Here is a 16965-nt window from a genome sequence, read left to right on the forward strand (position 1 = left end):
GGATGATCCAGAAGAAGATTGGGAGAATGTCATATGATCAGATGAAACCAAAATATAACTTTTTGGTAAAAACTCAACTCGTCGTGTTTGGAGGACAAAGAATGCTGAGTTGCATCCAAAGAACACCATACCTACTGTGAAGCATGGGGTGGAAACATCATGCTTTGGGGCTGTTTTTCTGCAAAGGGACCAGGACGACTGATGTAAAGGAAAGAATGAATGGGGCCATGTATCATGAGATTTTGAGTGAAAACCTCCTTCCATCAGCAAGGGCATTGAAGATGAAACGTGGCTTGGTCTTTCAGCATGACAATGATCCCAAACACACCGCCCAGGCAACAAAGGAGTGGCTTCGTAAGAAGCATTTCAAGGTCCTGGAGTGGCCTAGCCAGTCTCCAGATCTCAACCCCATAGGAAATCTTTGGAGGGAGTTGAAAGTCTGTGTTGCCCAGCAACAGCCCCAAAACATCACTGCTCTAGAGGAGATCTGCATGGAGGAATGGGCCAAAATACCAGCAACAGTGTGTGAAAACCTTGTGAAGACTTACAGAAAACGTTTGACCTCTGTCATTGCCAACAAAGGGTATATAACAAAGTATTGAGATAAACTTTTGTTATTGACCAAATACTTATTTTCCACCAAAATGTACAAATAAATTCATAAAAAATCCTACAATGTGATTTTCTGGATTTTTTTTTCTCATTTTGTCTGTCATAGTTGAAGTGTACCTATGATGACAATTACAGGCCTCTCTCATCTTTTTAAGTGGGAGAACTTGCACAATTGGTGGCTGACTAAATACTTTTTTGCCCCACTGTAAATAGATATGGAATCACTGGCCACTTTAATAATGTTTACATACTGTATTTTAGTCAATGCCACTTCGACATTGCTCAACATAATATTTATATATTTCTTAATTCCATTCTTTTCTAGATATTACTGCAATGTTGGAACACAAGCATTTCGCTACACCCGCAGTAACTTCTGCTAAATATGTGTATGTGACCAATAAAATTTGATTTGATGTTCTGTATTATGTCATGTTTCATGTTCTGTGAGGACCCCAGGAAGAGTAGCTGCTGCTTTAGTAACAGCTAATGGGGATTCTAATAAAATACCAAATACCAATACCTTGCCATTTTGATTTATTTAACCTTTATTTAACTAAGCAGGTCGGTGAAGAACATTCTTATTTACAATGACAGCCTACTTGTAAAGCCCCACCGGTCAAACCCCCTAACGATGCTGGGCCAATTGTGCTCCGCCCTATGGGACTCTCGATCACGGCCGGTTACAGCCTGGGATCGAACCCGGATCTGTAGTGACGCCTCTAGCATTGCGATGTAGTGCGCTGCGCCCCTGTGGCACTGGAGAATGCCGATGGCTAAAATCAATTCATGCTGAAACGCACACACACTGACACACATATGCATATGTCTATATTTCATCTTAAAAACACACTGAGGTACACAGTGAAGGAGGCATCAGTCAGAGTAGCCTGTCGTGTCGTTCAAGCTTCCTGTGGAACTGGTAGAGATTGACTGATGGACACACTCTGCCCTTCAGTAACTAGCAATGCAAATGACCTATGAAGACACAAATGACTGGTATCAAATAGTAAAACATACACAATACCTCTGGCATTCTCCATCTAATATCTTTAAAAAAATACATGTTAAGGCACACACGTTTAGGTATAAGTCTTTGATTAAGAGCATTGATGTATTGGAGGATGATAAGGTCATAGGGTTCATCCCAGTTTGACCCTGATGTCCTGGCCGTAAAAGAGCACCTGCAGCAGGATGGCAATGTCTATGAGGATCTGGACTGCCCCACACACCCAGAACTGGGACGGGCTGTGGTTCATCACAAAGTACGTTGTCTTGAAAATGTCTCCAGCAGTCCACAGCAGCACCATCTTCACACTGATACAAGAGAGACAATGAGAAAGAGTAAATATGTAGCAAGCTATGACAAAGAACAATAATTATCCACCATTTTATAAATGTTTACGGTAATTTTCCCTGTAAATAGCCATGTTATTTTCTACTTGTTATTCACTGTGTATTTATTTCTTGCGTCACTATTTATATTTGTATCTTATCATTAACTCTGCATTGTTGGAAATGGACCCATAAGTAAGCATTTCACTGTAAGTCTACACCTGTTGTCTACAAAGCATGTGACAAATAAAACGTAATTTAGATTTAGATTTGATCCACATTTGGGAAAACAACATCTGTTGTCCACACGTAAAGATAGGCACATCAATAAGCTGATGCCAGGACTCAACAGTATCATTGTTTCCTAAATGCAATCTGAAATCAGTACACAACAGAACGTCTGAGGAGTAAAAGAGAACAGCAGATAAACAATCAAGGAACAGAGTCAAGTGGCCAGCAAAACAATGATTGATCAGGCAGAGCGCTGCCTGGACATCAGCAGTGCAGGCTAATAACCTCAAGAGGAGCACAGCAGCTATCTGCACAGCAAAACTTATTCAAAGAACATTTTGAGTGAGAATGATTACCATTGAACTGAAGACAGACTGCTGAAAAGCAATTGAAGGCTTTATTGTAGAGTGATTCTATAGATTTGTTTACTGTGAGTTTCAGACTGAGTCCATGTTGTCATGCAGATGAGATATTTGCTAAATTATCATTGTGTGTAAGAAATATAAGTGCAGTATCAAAGGGTAAACCGTTTCTTATTAACTTAAAACAGCTGAGACTTGCTTTCACTGTTCTGCTGATTTGTATTGCATGTTTATCAAACTTAAGTTGAGAGTTGATTCAAAGATACTGTATTTAACATCAGAAACCTGCTTGATTCACTCTCCTTTGATCAAAATGCTGAGTGATGCTACCATTGTCTGTTGTCTGGAGGAAAAACAAATCACTGAGGTCTTATTTATATTCAATGTCAAGCATGTGTTATCAACTATTCTACAACTGAGTACATGAGTAAATGCTTAGAGGTTTGTATGGGTTGAAATAAAGGTGAGGGCATGTGTATGTGGACACATCTATAGCATATGATGTGTTTGTATACAGACCAGGAAGAATACCTTCACTGTACACGAATGTGTAGGTCAGCAAAGGTCAGTCTGCACTGTAGAGGCTGTAAGGGTGTGAGGAAAAACTCATATGTTGATGCATTAATGGACAAAGGATGACTATACATAAACAATTCAAGTCACATACAGACAAATCTGTGAATAGGCTACAGTACAAAACAGTTATGCTGGCTATGCTCACAGATGGGGACTCTCCGAATTGCCATTCCACAGGGAAATCCAGTCTTTCTGATGGGCTAAAAGTTTTCAGAATATGTCCTCTACCGCACAAGATGAGCTCTCCTTTCCAGCAGAAACCCTCCCACTAATCCCCCCCACTTACATGTTAGATGTTTTACATTCCCCCTCTCTTTTCTCTCCCGCCGTCATATTTGCTAATTTCTTTGCTCTAGAGACGGCAAACATCATTAACAAGGATGAATCAGGTAATTAACAGGGGTAATTAACAGGGGCGGGTCATCTGTACAAGAGCAGCACATCACAATGGAGACATTTATACAGTGCCTTGCGAAAGTATTCGGCCCCCTTGAACTTTGCGACCTTTTGCCACATTTCAGGCTTCAAACATAAAGATATAAAACTGTATTTTTTTGTGAAGAATCAACAACAAGTGGGACACAATCATGAAGTGGAACGACATTTATTGGATATTTCAAACTTTTTTAACAAATCAAAAACTGAAAAATTGGGCGTGCAAAATTATTCAGCCCCCTTAAGTTAACACTTTGTAGCGCCACCTTTTGCTGCGATTACAGCTGTAAGTCGCTTGGGGTATGTCTCTATCAGTTTTGCACATCGAGAGACTGAAATTTTTTCCCATTCCTCCTTGCAAAACAGCTCGAGCTCAGTGAGGTTGGATGGAGAGCATTTGTGAACAGCAGTTTTCAGTTCTTTCCACAGATTCTCGATTGGATTCAGGTCTGGACTTTGACTTGGCCATTCTAACACCTGGATATGTTTATTTTTGAACCATTCCATTGTAGATTTTGCTTTATGTTTTGGATCATTGTCTTGTTGGAAGACAAATCTCCATCCCAGTCTAAGGTCTTTTGCAGACTCCATCAGGTTTTCTTCCAGAATGGTCCTGTATTTGGCTCCATCCATCTTCCCATCAATTTTAACCATCTTCCCTGTCCCTGCTGAAGAAAAGCAGGCCCAAACCATGATGCTGCCACCACCATGTTTGACAGTGGGGATGGTGTGTTCAGCTGTGTTGCTTTTACGCCAAACATAACGTTTTGCATTGTTGCCAAAAAGTTCAATTTTGGTTTCATCTGACCAGAGCACCTTCTTCCACATGTTTGGTGTGTCTCCCAGGTGGCTTGTGGCAAACTTTTAACAACACTTTTTATGGATATCTTTAAGAAATGGCTTTCTTCTTGCCACTCTTCCATAAAGGCCAGATTTGTGCAATATACGACTGATTGTTGTCCTATGGACAGAGTCTCCCACCTCAGCTGTAGATCTCTGCAGTTCATCCAGAGTGATCATGGGCCTCTTGGCTGCATTTCTGATCAGTCTTCTCCTTGTATGAGCTGAAAGTTTAGAGGGACGGCCAGGTCTTGGTAGATTTGCAGTGGTCTGATACTCTTTCCATTTCAATATTATCGCTTGCACAGTGCTCCTTGGGATGTTTAAAGCTTGGAAAATCTTTTTGTATCCAAATCCGGCTTTAAACTTCTTCACAACAGTATCTCGGACCTGCCTGGTGTGTTCCTTGTTCTTCATGATGCTCTCTGCGCTTTTAACGGACCTCTGAGACTATCACAGTGCAGGTGCATTTATACAGAGACTTAATTACACACAGGTGGATTGTATTTATCATCATTAGTCATTTAGGTCAACATTGGATCATTCAGAGATCCTCACTGAACTTCTGGAGAGAGTTTGCTGCACTGAAAGTAAAGGGGCTGAATAATTTTGTACGCCCAATCTTTCAGTTTTTGATTTGTTAAAAAAGTTTGAAATATCCAATAAATGTCGTTCCACTTCATGATTGTGTCCCACTTGTTGTTGATTCTTCACAAAAAAATACAGTTTTATATCTTTATGTTTGAAGCCTGAAATGTGGCAAAAGGTCGCAAAGTTCAAGGGGGCCGAATACTTTCGCAAGGCACTGTATGTCACTTGTTAAGTCCTATTCAATCAGTGTAGCTGAAGGGGAGGAGACAGGTTAAAGAACGATTTTTGACAATTGAGACATGGATTGTGTGTGTGTGCCATTCAGAGGATGAATGGGCAAGACATAAGATGTAATGCCTTTGAAAGAGATATGGTAGCAGGTGCCAGGCGCACCGGTGTGTGTGTGTCAGGAACTGCAACAGTCTCTCGTGTGTATCAAGAATGATCGACCACCCAAAGGACATCCAGCCAACTTGACAACTGTGGGAAGCATTGTAGTCAACATGGGCCAGCATCCCTGTGGAACACTCAAGACACCTTGTAGAGTCCATGCCACAACACATTGAGGCTGTTCTGAGGGCAAAAGGGTGTGCAACTCAATATTAATAAGGTGTTCATAATGTTTTGTACACTCGGTGTATGTAAATATGCTGTCCACCGACTACAGCTCAGCATTCAACCACATAGTTCCCACCAAGCTCATCACCAAGCTGGTGACCTTGAGCCTTAACACCTCCCTCTGTAAAAAGATCCTGGACTTCTTGACAGGACGGACCCAGGTGGTGAGGATAGACAACAACACCTCCGCCACGCTGACCCTCAACACAGGGGCCCATCAAGGGTGTGAGCTTAGTCATCTCCTGTACTCACTGTTCACCCACGCATGACTCCAACATCAAGTTTGCTGACGGCACAACTGTGGTAGGCCTGATCACTGATGGCGATGAGACAGCCTACAGGGAGGTCAGAGACTTAGTGTTAGTGTGGTGCCATGACAACCTCTCCCTCAACGTCAGTAAGACCAACGAGCAGAATGTGACTACAGGAGAAAGAGGGGAGAGCACCCCCCAATCCATAGGTTGTCTGGAGGTTAGAGCAATGGGCCAGTAACCGAAAGGTTGCAAGTTCAAATACCAGATCAGGCAAGGTGAGAAAAAATGATCTGTTGCTATGTCCTTGAGCAAAGCACTTAACTCTAATTGCTCCAGGGGCGCTGTACAATGGCGACCCTGGCTGTGACCCCACTCCCTAAAATATCATTTTCCATCTCAAAAAACATTGCCCGGGTCATACCATTACTCTCCCAGCCAAATGCAGAGAAATTCATTCACACCTTCGATTTCTCTTCGATCAACTACAGCAATGCACTGTTTGGGGGCCTCCCAGCCAATCACTACCGAAGCTCTCAATATTAGGAAAGTGTTCCTAATGTTTGGTATACTCGGTGTACAGGATCGATTTCAAAATTCTCGTACATTTAAAGCCTTGAATGGATTGAGCCCCACCTACGTCTACAACCTCATCTCAATTGCGAGCCACCTGACACTCTCCTCTACAGCCACTGCCTCAAGTCCCCAAAACACATCTCCAAACTATGGGGGACCGAGCCTTCTGCTCCCTTGCCCCTCACCTATGGAATGCTTTCCCTAATAATCTGAGAGCCGCTCCATCAATCAAATTTCAATCAATCAATCAAATGTATTTATAAAGCCCTTTTTACATCAGCCGATGTTACAGGGTGCTATACAGAAACCCAGCCTTAATCCCCAAACAGCAAGCAACAGAAGCACGGTGGCTAGGAAACACTCTCTATAAAGGCAGGAACCTAGGAAGAAACCTAGAGAGGAACCAGGCTCTGAGGGGTGGCCTGTCCTCTTTTGGCTGTGACGGTGTGGAGATTATAACAGTACATGGCCAAGATGTTCAAACATTCATAGATGACCAGCAGGGTCATATAATAATAATAATCACAGTGGATGTAGAGGGTGCAACAGGTCAGCACCCCAGGAGTAAATGTCAGTTGGCTTTTCATAGCCATTCAGAGTTAGAGACTGCAGGTGTGGTAGAGAGAGAGAGAGCTTCGAAAACAGTAGGTCTGGGACAGGTAGCACATACAGTGAACAGGTCAGGGTCCCATAGCCGCAGGCAGAACAGTTGAAACTGGAGCAGCAGCACGACCAGGTGGACTGGGGATCACTCAGAACTTTTAAAACGGGCCTGTCACGCTATCCAGATTCTCAAACCGTCATACCGTTTTGGTACCATACCAGGGTATACGGTATTACTGAATGTGCACACAAGGGGCACTATTTTTGACGCACAAAACAATTAAGGCAACAGGGATCTTGATCCAGGAGGGGGTTGAATGTCTCTGCTGTAACCAAGAAGTTTGATCTTAACATCTAGACAAAAGCATAGCTGGGGCCCTGAAATGGACATAATTTATCTGACACATCTTTGATTACTTATAGTTAGAAGCAATGGCGTAGCACATACCCCCACAGCACCTGCTTCTCAAATTAAATGTATTATTATACTGTATAATTTATTTTTTTATTTTACCTTTATTTAACTAGGCAAGTCAGTTAAGAACAAATTCTTATTGTAAATGACGGCCTAGTAACAGTGGGTTAACTGCCTGTTCAGGGGCAGAACAACAGATTTGTACCTTGTCAGCTCGGGGATTTGAACTTGCAACCTTCCAGTTACTAGTCCAACGCTCTAATCACTAGGCTACCCTACCGCCCCAAGCTAACATAGCTGCTGTCACAAACTCCAAACACTACACAGTTGTTACTGCCTAGTTGGAAAAACAATTTCTGTATTTACAGCATTCATATAAATAGATTATTATCAGGTTTTTGCTTTGGTGGACCTTTTTTAAAAATGTACATTTGTAAATAAAACTCATGAATTAAACTATTTATATCAAATTGTTCTTCTTGTAGCCCTGGTTGTCCTGAAAATAACATTGTTAAATAGTTAACTGTGAGGTTGAACATAAGGCATGCAGATAAATGCTGATTTTTGCTCGGGTCTCGGGACTGATAGGGTTATGATGGTCCACACACCCACACAGTCGTGAAGAGAGCACAACAGCACCTCTTAGGAGGCTGAAAAGATTTGACATGATCCTCAAAAGTTTCTACGGCTGCTACAGTACATCGAGAGCATCTTGACTGACTGCATCACTGCTTGGTATGGCAAATGCAGCGCACTCAACCGCAAAGCGATACAGAGGGTGGTGTGGACAGCCCAGTACTTCACTGGGTCCAAGCTCCCTGCCATCCAGGACCTCTACATCAGGCGGTGTCCGAAGAAGGCCCGAAAATTGCCAGACTCCAGCCACCCAAGCCAAAGACTGTTCACTCCGCCACCATCCGGCAAATGGTACCGGAGCATCAGCTCTCGGACTACACAGGCTCAGAGACATATTCTACCCCCAAGCCATAAGACTGCTAAATAGTTCATTAATGGTTACCTGGACTATCTGCTCTGACCCCATCTTTCACCAACTCTATGCACACTCAGAAGATACACACATACAGTGGGGCAAAAAAGTATTTAGTCAGCCACCAATTGTGCAAGTTCTCCCACTTAAAAAGATGAGAGAGGCCTGTAATTTTCATCATAGGTACACTTCAACTATGACAGACAAAATGAGAAAAAAAAATCAGAAAATCACATTGTAGGATTTTTAATGAATTTATTTGCATATTATGGTGGAAAATAAGTATTTGGTCAATAACAAAAGTTTATCTCAATACTTTGTTATATACCCTTTGTTGGCAATGACAGAGGTCAAACGTTTTCTGTAAGTCTTCACAAGGTTTTCACACACTGTTGCTGGTATTTTGGCCCATTCCTCCATGCAGATCTCCTCTAGAGCAGTGATGTTTTGGGGCTGTTGCTGGGCAACACGGACTTTCAACTCCCTCCAAAGCTTTCCTATGGGGTTGAGATCTGGAGACTGGCTAGGCCACTCCAGGACCTTGAAATGCTTCTTACGAAGCCACTCTTTCGTTGCCCGGGCGGTGTGTTTGGGATCATTGTCATGCTGAAAGACCCAGCCACGTTTCATCTTCAATGCCCTTGCTGATGGAAGGAGATTTTCACTCAAAATCTCACGATACATGGCCCCATCCATTCTTTCCTTTACACGGATCAGTCGTCCTGGTGCCTTTGCAGAAAAACAGCCCCAAAGCATGATGTTTCCACCCCCATGCTTCACAGTAGGTATGGTGTTCTTTGGATGCAACTCAGCATTCTTTGTCCTCCAAACACGACGAGTTGAGTTTTTACCAAAAAGGTATATTTTGGTTCATTTGACCATATGACATTCTCCCAATCTTCTTCTGGATCATCAAAATGCTCTCTAGCAAACTTCAGATGGGCCTGGACATGTACTGGCTTAAGCAGGGAACACATCAGGCACTGCAGGATTTGAGTCCCTGGCGGCGTATTGTGTTACTGATGGTAGGCTTTGTTACTTTGGTCCCAGCTCTCTGCAGGTCATCACTAGGCCCCCCCATGTGGTTCTGGGATTTTTGCTCACCGGTCTTGTGATCATTTTGACCCCATGGGGTGAGATTTTGCGTGGAGCCCCAGATCGAGGGAGATTATCAGTGGTCTTGTATGTCTTCCATTTCCTAATAATTGCTCCCACAGTTGATTTCTTCAAACCAAGCTGCTTACCTATTGCAGATTCAGTCTTCCCAGCCTGGTGCAGGTCTACAATTTTGTTTCTGGCATCTTTTGACAGCTCTTTGGTATTGGCCATAGTGGAGTTTGGAGTGTGACTGTTTGAGGTTGTGGACAGGTGTATTTTATACTGATAACAAGTTCAAACAGGTGCCATTAATACAGGTAATGAGTGGAGGACAGAGGAGCCTCTTAAAGAAGAAGTTACAGGTCTGTGAAAGCCAGAAATCTTGCTTGTTTGTAGGTGACCAAGTTTGTAGGTGACCAAAATTTGCAAATAAATTCATAAAAAATCCTACAAATCCTACAAATCCTACAATCATTTTGTCTGTCATAGTTGAAGTGTACCTATGATGAAAATTACAGGCCTCTCTCATCTTTTTAAGTGGGAGAACTTTCACAATTGGTGGCTGACTAAATACTTTTTTGCCCCACTGTATATACACACACACGCCACACACACATATATATATATATATACATACATACATACACACACAGTACCGTTCAAAAGCGTTGGGTCACTTATAAATGTCCTTGTTTTTGAAAGAAAAACATTTTTTTTTGTCCATTAAAATAACATGAAATTGATCAGAAATACAGTGTAGACATTGTTCAAAAACGGCAGATTTTTAATGGAATATCTACATAGGCGTACAGAGGCCCATTATCATCAACCGTCACTCCTGTGTTCCAATGGCACGTTATGTTAGCTAATAGTTGAGTGTCTGGAGCATTTGTGGGTTCAATTAAAGGCTCAAAATGGCCAGAAACAAAGACTTTCTTCTGAAACTCGTCAGCCTATTCTTGTTCTGAGAAATGAAGGCTATTCCATGCGAGAAATTGCCAAGAAACTGAAGATCTGGTACAACGCTGTGCACTACTCCCTTCACAGAACAGCGCAAACTGTCTCTAACCAGAATAGAAAGAGGAGTGGGAGGCCCCGGTGCACAACTGAGCAAGAGTACAAGTACATTAGAGTGTCTAGTTTGAGAAACAGACGCCGCACAAGTCCTCAACTGGCAGCTTCATTAAATAGTACCCGCAAAACATCATTCTCAACGTCAACAGTGAAATTGTGACTCCGGGATGCTGGCCTTCTAGGCAGAGTTCCTCTGTCCAGTGTCTGTGTTATTTTGCCCATCTTAATCTTTTATTTTTATTGGCCAGTCTGAGATATGGCTTTTTTTTTGCAACTCTGTCTAGAAGGCCAGCATCCCGGAGTCACTTCTTCACTGTTGACGTTGAGACTGGGGTTTTGCGGGTTCTATTTAATGAAGCTGCCAGTTGAGTACGCCAGTTGAAGTGTCTATACACTACATAGGCACACATAAATACACACGCATCATATGCTGCTGCTACTCCGTTCTTTATTTTTCTTGTATTATTATCTATCTTGATACCTTGTCAATTTACCCTGCCATGTACATACAGTGCCTTCAGAAAGTATTCACACCTTTAGGCTTTTTCCACATTTTGTTGTGTTACAGCCTGAATTTAAAATAGATTACATTTAGATTTTGTGTCACTGATCTACACACAATAGCCCATAATGCCAAAGTGGAATTAAGTTGTTATAAATGTTTACAAATTAACTCAATGAAAAGCTGAAATGTATTGAGTCAATAAGTGTTCAATCCTTTTGTTATGGCAAGCATAAATTTGTTTAGAAGTAAAAATGTGCTTAAGAAGTCACATAAGTTGCATGGACTACCTGTATGCAATAAGTGTTTAAAATTATTTTTAAATGACTACCCCGTCTCTGTACTCCACACATACAAACAGTTCCCAAAGTCGAGCAACGAATTTTACAAGCATTTCGCTACACTCGCATTAACATCTGCTAACCATGTGTATGTGACAAATAAAATTTGATTTGATTTGATTTTTAAGCACAGGTTCAACCACAAAGACCATGTAGGTTTTCCTGTGGTTTGCAAATTACACCTATTGGTATAGTGGTAAGAAAAGTTTACATTAAATATCCCATTGAGTATGGTGCAGTTACTAATTTTACACTTTGGATGGTGTATTAATACACCCAGTGTTATGGGTATGTCATGCCCTGATCTGTTTCACCTGTCTTTGTGCTTGTCTCCACCCCCCTCCAGGTGTCGCCCATCTTCCCCATTATCCCGTGTATTTATACCTGTATTTTCTGTTTGTTGCCAGTTTGTTTTGTTCGTAGAACCTACCAGTGTTTTGTTTCCCTGCTCCTGCCTGTTCCCTTGCTCCTGTTTTCTAGTTCCCCGGGTTCTGACCGTTCTGCCTGCCCTGACCGTGCCTGTCGTCCTGTACCTTTGCCCCACTACTCTGGATCACCGACCTCTGCCTGACCTGACCCTGAGCCCGCCTGCTGTTCCGGTGCCTTACACCCTCTCTGGATTACCAACCTCTGCCTGACCTGACCTGTCATTTGCCTGCCCCTGTTACATAATAAACTTTTGTTTCTTCAACACTGTCTGCACCTGGGCCATACCTTAAAACATGATAGGGTAGGCTTGCATGTTATGGGTATGCTTGTCATTGGCAAGGACTAGGGCGTTTTTTTTTAGGGGATACAACTAAACGGAATAGAGCTAAGCACAGGCAAAATTCTAGAGGAAAACCTGGTTGTCTGCTTTCCAGCAGACACTGGGAGTTGCTTACCAAGATTACAACAAATGTTCCTGAGTGGTCTAGTTAGTTTTTATTTAAATCGTCTTGAAAATCCATGGTAAGATTTGAAAATGGATGTCCAGCAATTAACAACAACCAACTGGATTGAGCTCAATACATTTTCTTTTTAAGGATAATGTGCAATTATTGTACAATCCAGGTGTGCAAAGCTCTCAGAGACTTACCTTGAAAGACTCAGAGCTGTAATCACTGCCAAAGGTGATTCTAACGTGTATCTACTCAGGGGATTGAATACTGTTCTAAATCAAGTTACACCGTGTATATAAAACATTAACAACACCTTCCTAATATTGAGCTCCCCCTCTTTTGCACTCAGAACAGCATCAATTCTTCGGGGCATTGACTCTACAAGGTGTCGAAAGCGTTCCACAGGGATGCTGGCCCATGTTTACCGCAATGCATCCCACAGTTGAATCAAGTTGGCTGGATGTCCCTTGAGTGGTGGACCTTTCTTGATACACATGGGAAACTGTTGAGCGTGAAAAACCTAGTCGCGTTACAGTTCTTGACAAAACCAGTGCGTCTGACACCTACTACCATACCCCGATCAAAGGCACTTAAATATGTTGTCTTGACTATTCACACTCTGAATGGCACACATACACAATCCATATCTCCACGTCTCAATTGTCTCAAGGCTTAAAAATCCTCCTGTGACCTGTCTCCTCCCATTCATCTACACTGACTGAAGTGGATTTGACAGCAATAAGGGATCATAGCTTTCACCTGGATTCACCGGGTCAGTCTATGTCAAGGAAAGAGCAGGTGTCCTTAATGTTTTGTACACTCAGTTTTATTTTCCATTAATCATTTTAATCCCAATTTGTAATACAACAAAATGTGGGCAAAGTCAAGGGGTGTGAATATTTTCTGAAGGCACTGTATCTACCTCAAATACCTGCACATTGATCTGGTACTGGTACTCCCTGTATATAGCTCCGTTTTTGTGTATTTTAATCCTTAAGATAATGTTCTAAAAAACAATTGAAACTCTGCATCGTTAGGCAGGGCGAGCATTTCACGGTTAAGTCTACACCCATTGTATTCGGTGCATGTGACAAATAAAATTGACACACAAATGTCACATACAGTACATACTGTACATACAGTTGAAGTCGAAAGTATACATACACTTTAGGTTGGAGTCATTAAAACTTGTTTTCAACCACTCTACAAATTTCTTGTTAACAAACTGTAAGGGATTTCTTCCATTGACGGAGAGGCGGACCAAAGCGCAGCGTGGTTATTTTGACTCATGTTTTAATAAATCACTTCACATGAACAAACTAACAAACTAACAAAAACAAGAAACGTGAAAACCCAAAACAGCCCTATCTGGTGCAAAACACAGAGACAGGAACAATCACCCACAAACACACAGTGACACCCAGGCTACCTAAGTATGATTCTCAATCAGAGACAACTAATGACACCTGCCTCTGATTGAGAACCATACTAGGCCGAAACATAGAAATACCCAAATCATAGAAATACAAACATAGACTGCCCACCCAACTCACGCCCTGACCATACTAAATAATGACAAAACAAAGGAAATAAAGGTCAGAACGTGACACAAACTATAGTTTTGGCAAGACGTTTAGGACATCTACTTTGTGCATGACACAAGAAATGTTTCCAACAATTGTTTACAGACAGATTATTTCACTTATAATTAACTATATCAGAATTCCAGTGGGTCAGATGTTTATATACACTAAGTTGCCTGTGCCAATAAACAGCTTGGAAAATTCCAGAAAATGATGTCATGGCTTTATAAGCTTCTGATAGGCTAATTGACTTCATTTGTGTCAATTGGAGGTGTACCTGTGGATGTATTTCAAGGCCAACCTTCAAACTCAGTGCCTCTTTGCTTGACATCATGGGAAAATCAAAAGAAATCAGCCAAGACCTCAGAAAAAAAATTGTGGACCTCCACAAGTCTGGTTCATCCTTGGGAGCAATTTCCAAACGTCTGAAGGTAACACGTTCATCTGTACAAACAATAGTAAGCAAGTATAAACACCATGGGACCACGCAGCCGTCATACTGCTCAGGAAGGAGACGCATTCGGTCTCCAAGAGATTAACGTACTTTGGTGTGAAAAGTGCAAATCAATCTCAGAACAACAGCAAAGGACCTTGTGAAGATGCTGGAGGAAACAGGTACAAAAGTATCTATATCCACAGTAAAACGAGTCCTATATCGACATAACCTGAAAGGCCGCTCAGCGAGGAAGAAGCCACAGCTCCAAAACCGCCCTAAAAAAGTCAGACTACGGTTTGCAACTGCACATGGGGACAAAGATCGTACTTTTTGGAGAAATGTCCTCTGGTCTGATAAAACAAAAATATAAATGTTTGGCCATACTCACCATCGTTATGTTTGGAGGAAAAAGAGGGAGGCTTGCAAGCCGAAGAACACAATCCCAACTGTGAAGCACCGGGGTGGCAGCATCATGTTATGGGAGTGCTTTGCTGCAGGAGGGACTGGTGCACTTCACAAAATAGATGGCATCATGAGGGATGAAAATTATGTGGATATATTGAAGCAACATCTCAAGACATCAGTCAGGAAGTTAAAGCTTGGTCGCAAATGGGTCTTCCAAATGGACAATGAACCCAAGCATACTTCCAAGGTTGTGGCAAGATGGCTTAAAGATGGCTTACAGACAACAAAGTCAAGGTATTGGAGTGGCCATAACAAAGCCCTGACCTCAATCCTATAGAACATTTGTGGGCAGAACTGAAAAAGCGTGTTCAAGCCTACAAACCTGACTCAGTTACACCAGCTCTGTCAGGGGGAATGAGCCAAAATTCACCCAACTTATTGTGGGAAGCTTGTGGAAGGCTACCCAAGTTAAACCATTTGAAGGCAACGATACCAAATATTAATTGAGTGTATGTAAACATCTGACCCACTAGGAATGTGATGAAAGAAATAAAAGCTGAAACAAATAATTCTCTATACTATTATTCTGACATTTCACATTCTTAAAATAAAGTGGTGATCCTAACTGACCTAAGACAGAGAATTTTTACTAGGATTAAATGTCAGGAATTGTGAAAAACTGAGGTTAAATGTATTTGGCTAAGGTGTATGTAAACTTCCGACTTCAACTGTACACACTTAAACAGTCATGTCACTTGTCCTGTGGATCAACAGGAGATGAAAGTAATACTGAGTAAACAATTGATCGGGGCCTTGGGGGCCTTTGTAGGTAGGAGAAGTGATTATGGTATTGATTAGAAATACTGAAAGCGCTTTCTCTACCCACTCACTAGTCCTGACAAGTCCCCTATTGATCCCATCTAACCTGACACCTTCATCTGACCTACGTAGCAGAGCATGGGAGAGAGAACAGAGAGAGAGGGAGAGAGAGTGAAGGAAAGAACAGAAAATATGTGTGAGAGCGAGAACGTGTGTGTGTGTGCGAGACGGAGAAAGAGATTAGACACCTAATCTTCATCTCCAAAATATATATTCATCTCACGCAAACACACACTTCACAAACACAGTGTCAGCAAATCTCTCTATACACCACTCCACTAGATGCAGAGAGAGCAGGGGGATATAGTGGTGCAGATGCCAAGGATAGATGACCGAGAGACAAATGGAGGGAGGGTGTGAGTGAGGTGATAGAGGGTACCCTGATTGGTACCTGGCTCTGGCTGTAATTGTACTCTGTGTTGAGCCAGAGCTGTCAGCCCTCCTATTAGCTTCTCTTTTGGATGCCTGGGATAGATGGAGCATCTGAAAGGTTGCAGAGGCGCTAAGAGTGCAGATAGCGACATTTACAGTAAACTCCTCCTGAACTTCCTCAGAGCCATCAGAGGAGTTAGACCACCTGACCAGCAATCCCCTTGGCTCCCTGCATCAGGGCTCATCTGTTCCGTCCTTCTTTCTGAGCCTCTGAGCTAATTACTGTACTGACGGGGGAGGAGTGGGGGAGAAGAGAGGAGTGCCGGAGCTGAGGAAATAAGTGAGGGGGAGAGGTGGAGGAGAGGAGAGTGGAAGAAAGGGAAGGAAGGACAGGAGAGAAGAGGAAAGAGGGAGGATATGAGGGAGGGGAGGGAAAGGAGGAGTCTGGGTGGGACTTTATTAAAGCAGCTCTGTTCAAACCACTGCGGTCACATTGAGACACGTCCCTCATTCCCCTGTTCTCCCTCGCTCTCCCCTTCGCTGAGGAGGCGACTGACACACAGCAGTCTAATGTGGGCACAGATGTACAGGGCTGCTCCAGGGAAGTCAACCCAGTGAGAGGACTCAGTCTAGGACACTCTTAACATTCTCACTGGCCTCTCATAGGGCAGAGGTCATTGGCATAGTAGACAGTGGTTCACAATATCATGTGTCCAGCCCTATTGTAATCTGTTTTGAAGTAGACAGCAAACAGTAGGCTGCTGCTTTAATGCCCTGTCTGTAGTGTTACCATTGAGAATTCAGACACGTTTACCAAATGAAATTCAATTAAGAACAAAACCGCTGTTCCTGTGGACACAAAGACTGCCCTGAGAAAGACTAGAATGTAACTGTTAATGGGGTCATATTAATGCAAGCCAGCAAACGTACTACAGTACTGTTTCTCAGAGTCAGAAATGGC

At 42.4% G+C, this 16965-nt stretch overlaps 1 protein-coding gene across 2 annotated transcripts in view; it reads right to left on the reverse strand.

Moving 5' to 3' along the window:
- Positions 1 to 1148: 1148 nt before the first annotated feature.
- The window catches only part of LOC139371043 (solute carrier family 66 member 2), an 86727-nt gene continuing 70910 nt past the window's right edge, over positions 1149 to 16965 (reverse strand). For both annotated transcript variants that reach the window (XM_071111094.1, XM_071111087.1), the window contains exon 5: positions 1149 to 1929. In XM_071111094.1, the coding sequence (XP_070967195.1) occupies positions 1755 to 1929 (175 nt within the window). In that variant the 3' untranslated portion in view covers positions 1149 to 1754. The remainder of the gene's footprint in view (positions 1930 to 16965) is intronic.

The sequence above is a fragment of the Oncorhynchus clarkii genome, chromosome 2, assembly GCF_045791955.1.
Source record: "Oncorhynchus clarkii lewisi isolate Uvic-CL-2024 chromosome 2, UVic_Ocla_1.0, whole genome shotgun sequence".
NCBI classification, from domain to species: domain Eukaryota; kingdom Metazoa; phylum Chordata; class Actinopteri; order Salmoniformes; family Salmonidae; genus Oncorhynchus; species Oncorhynchus clarkii.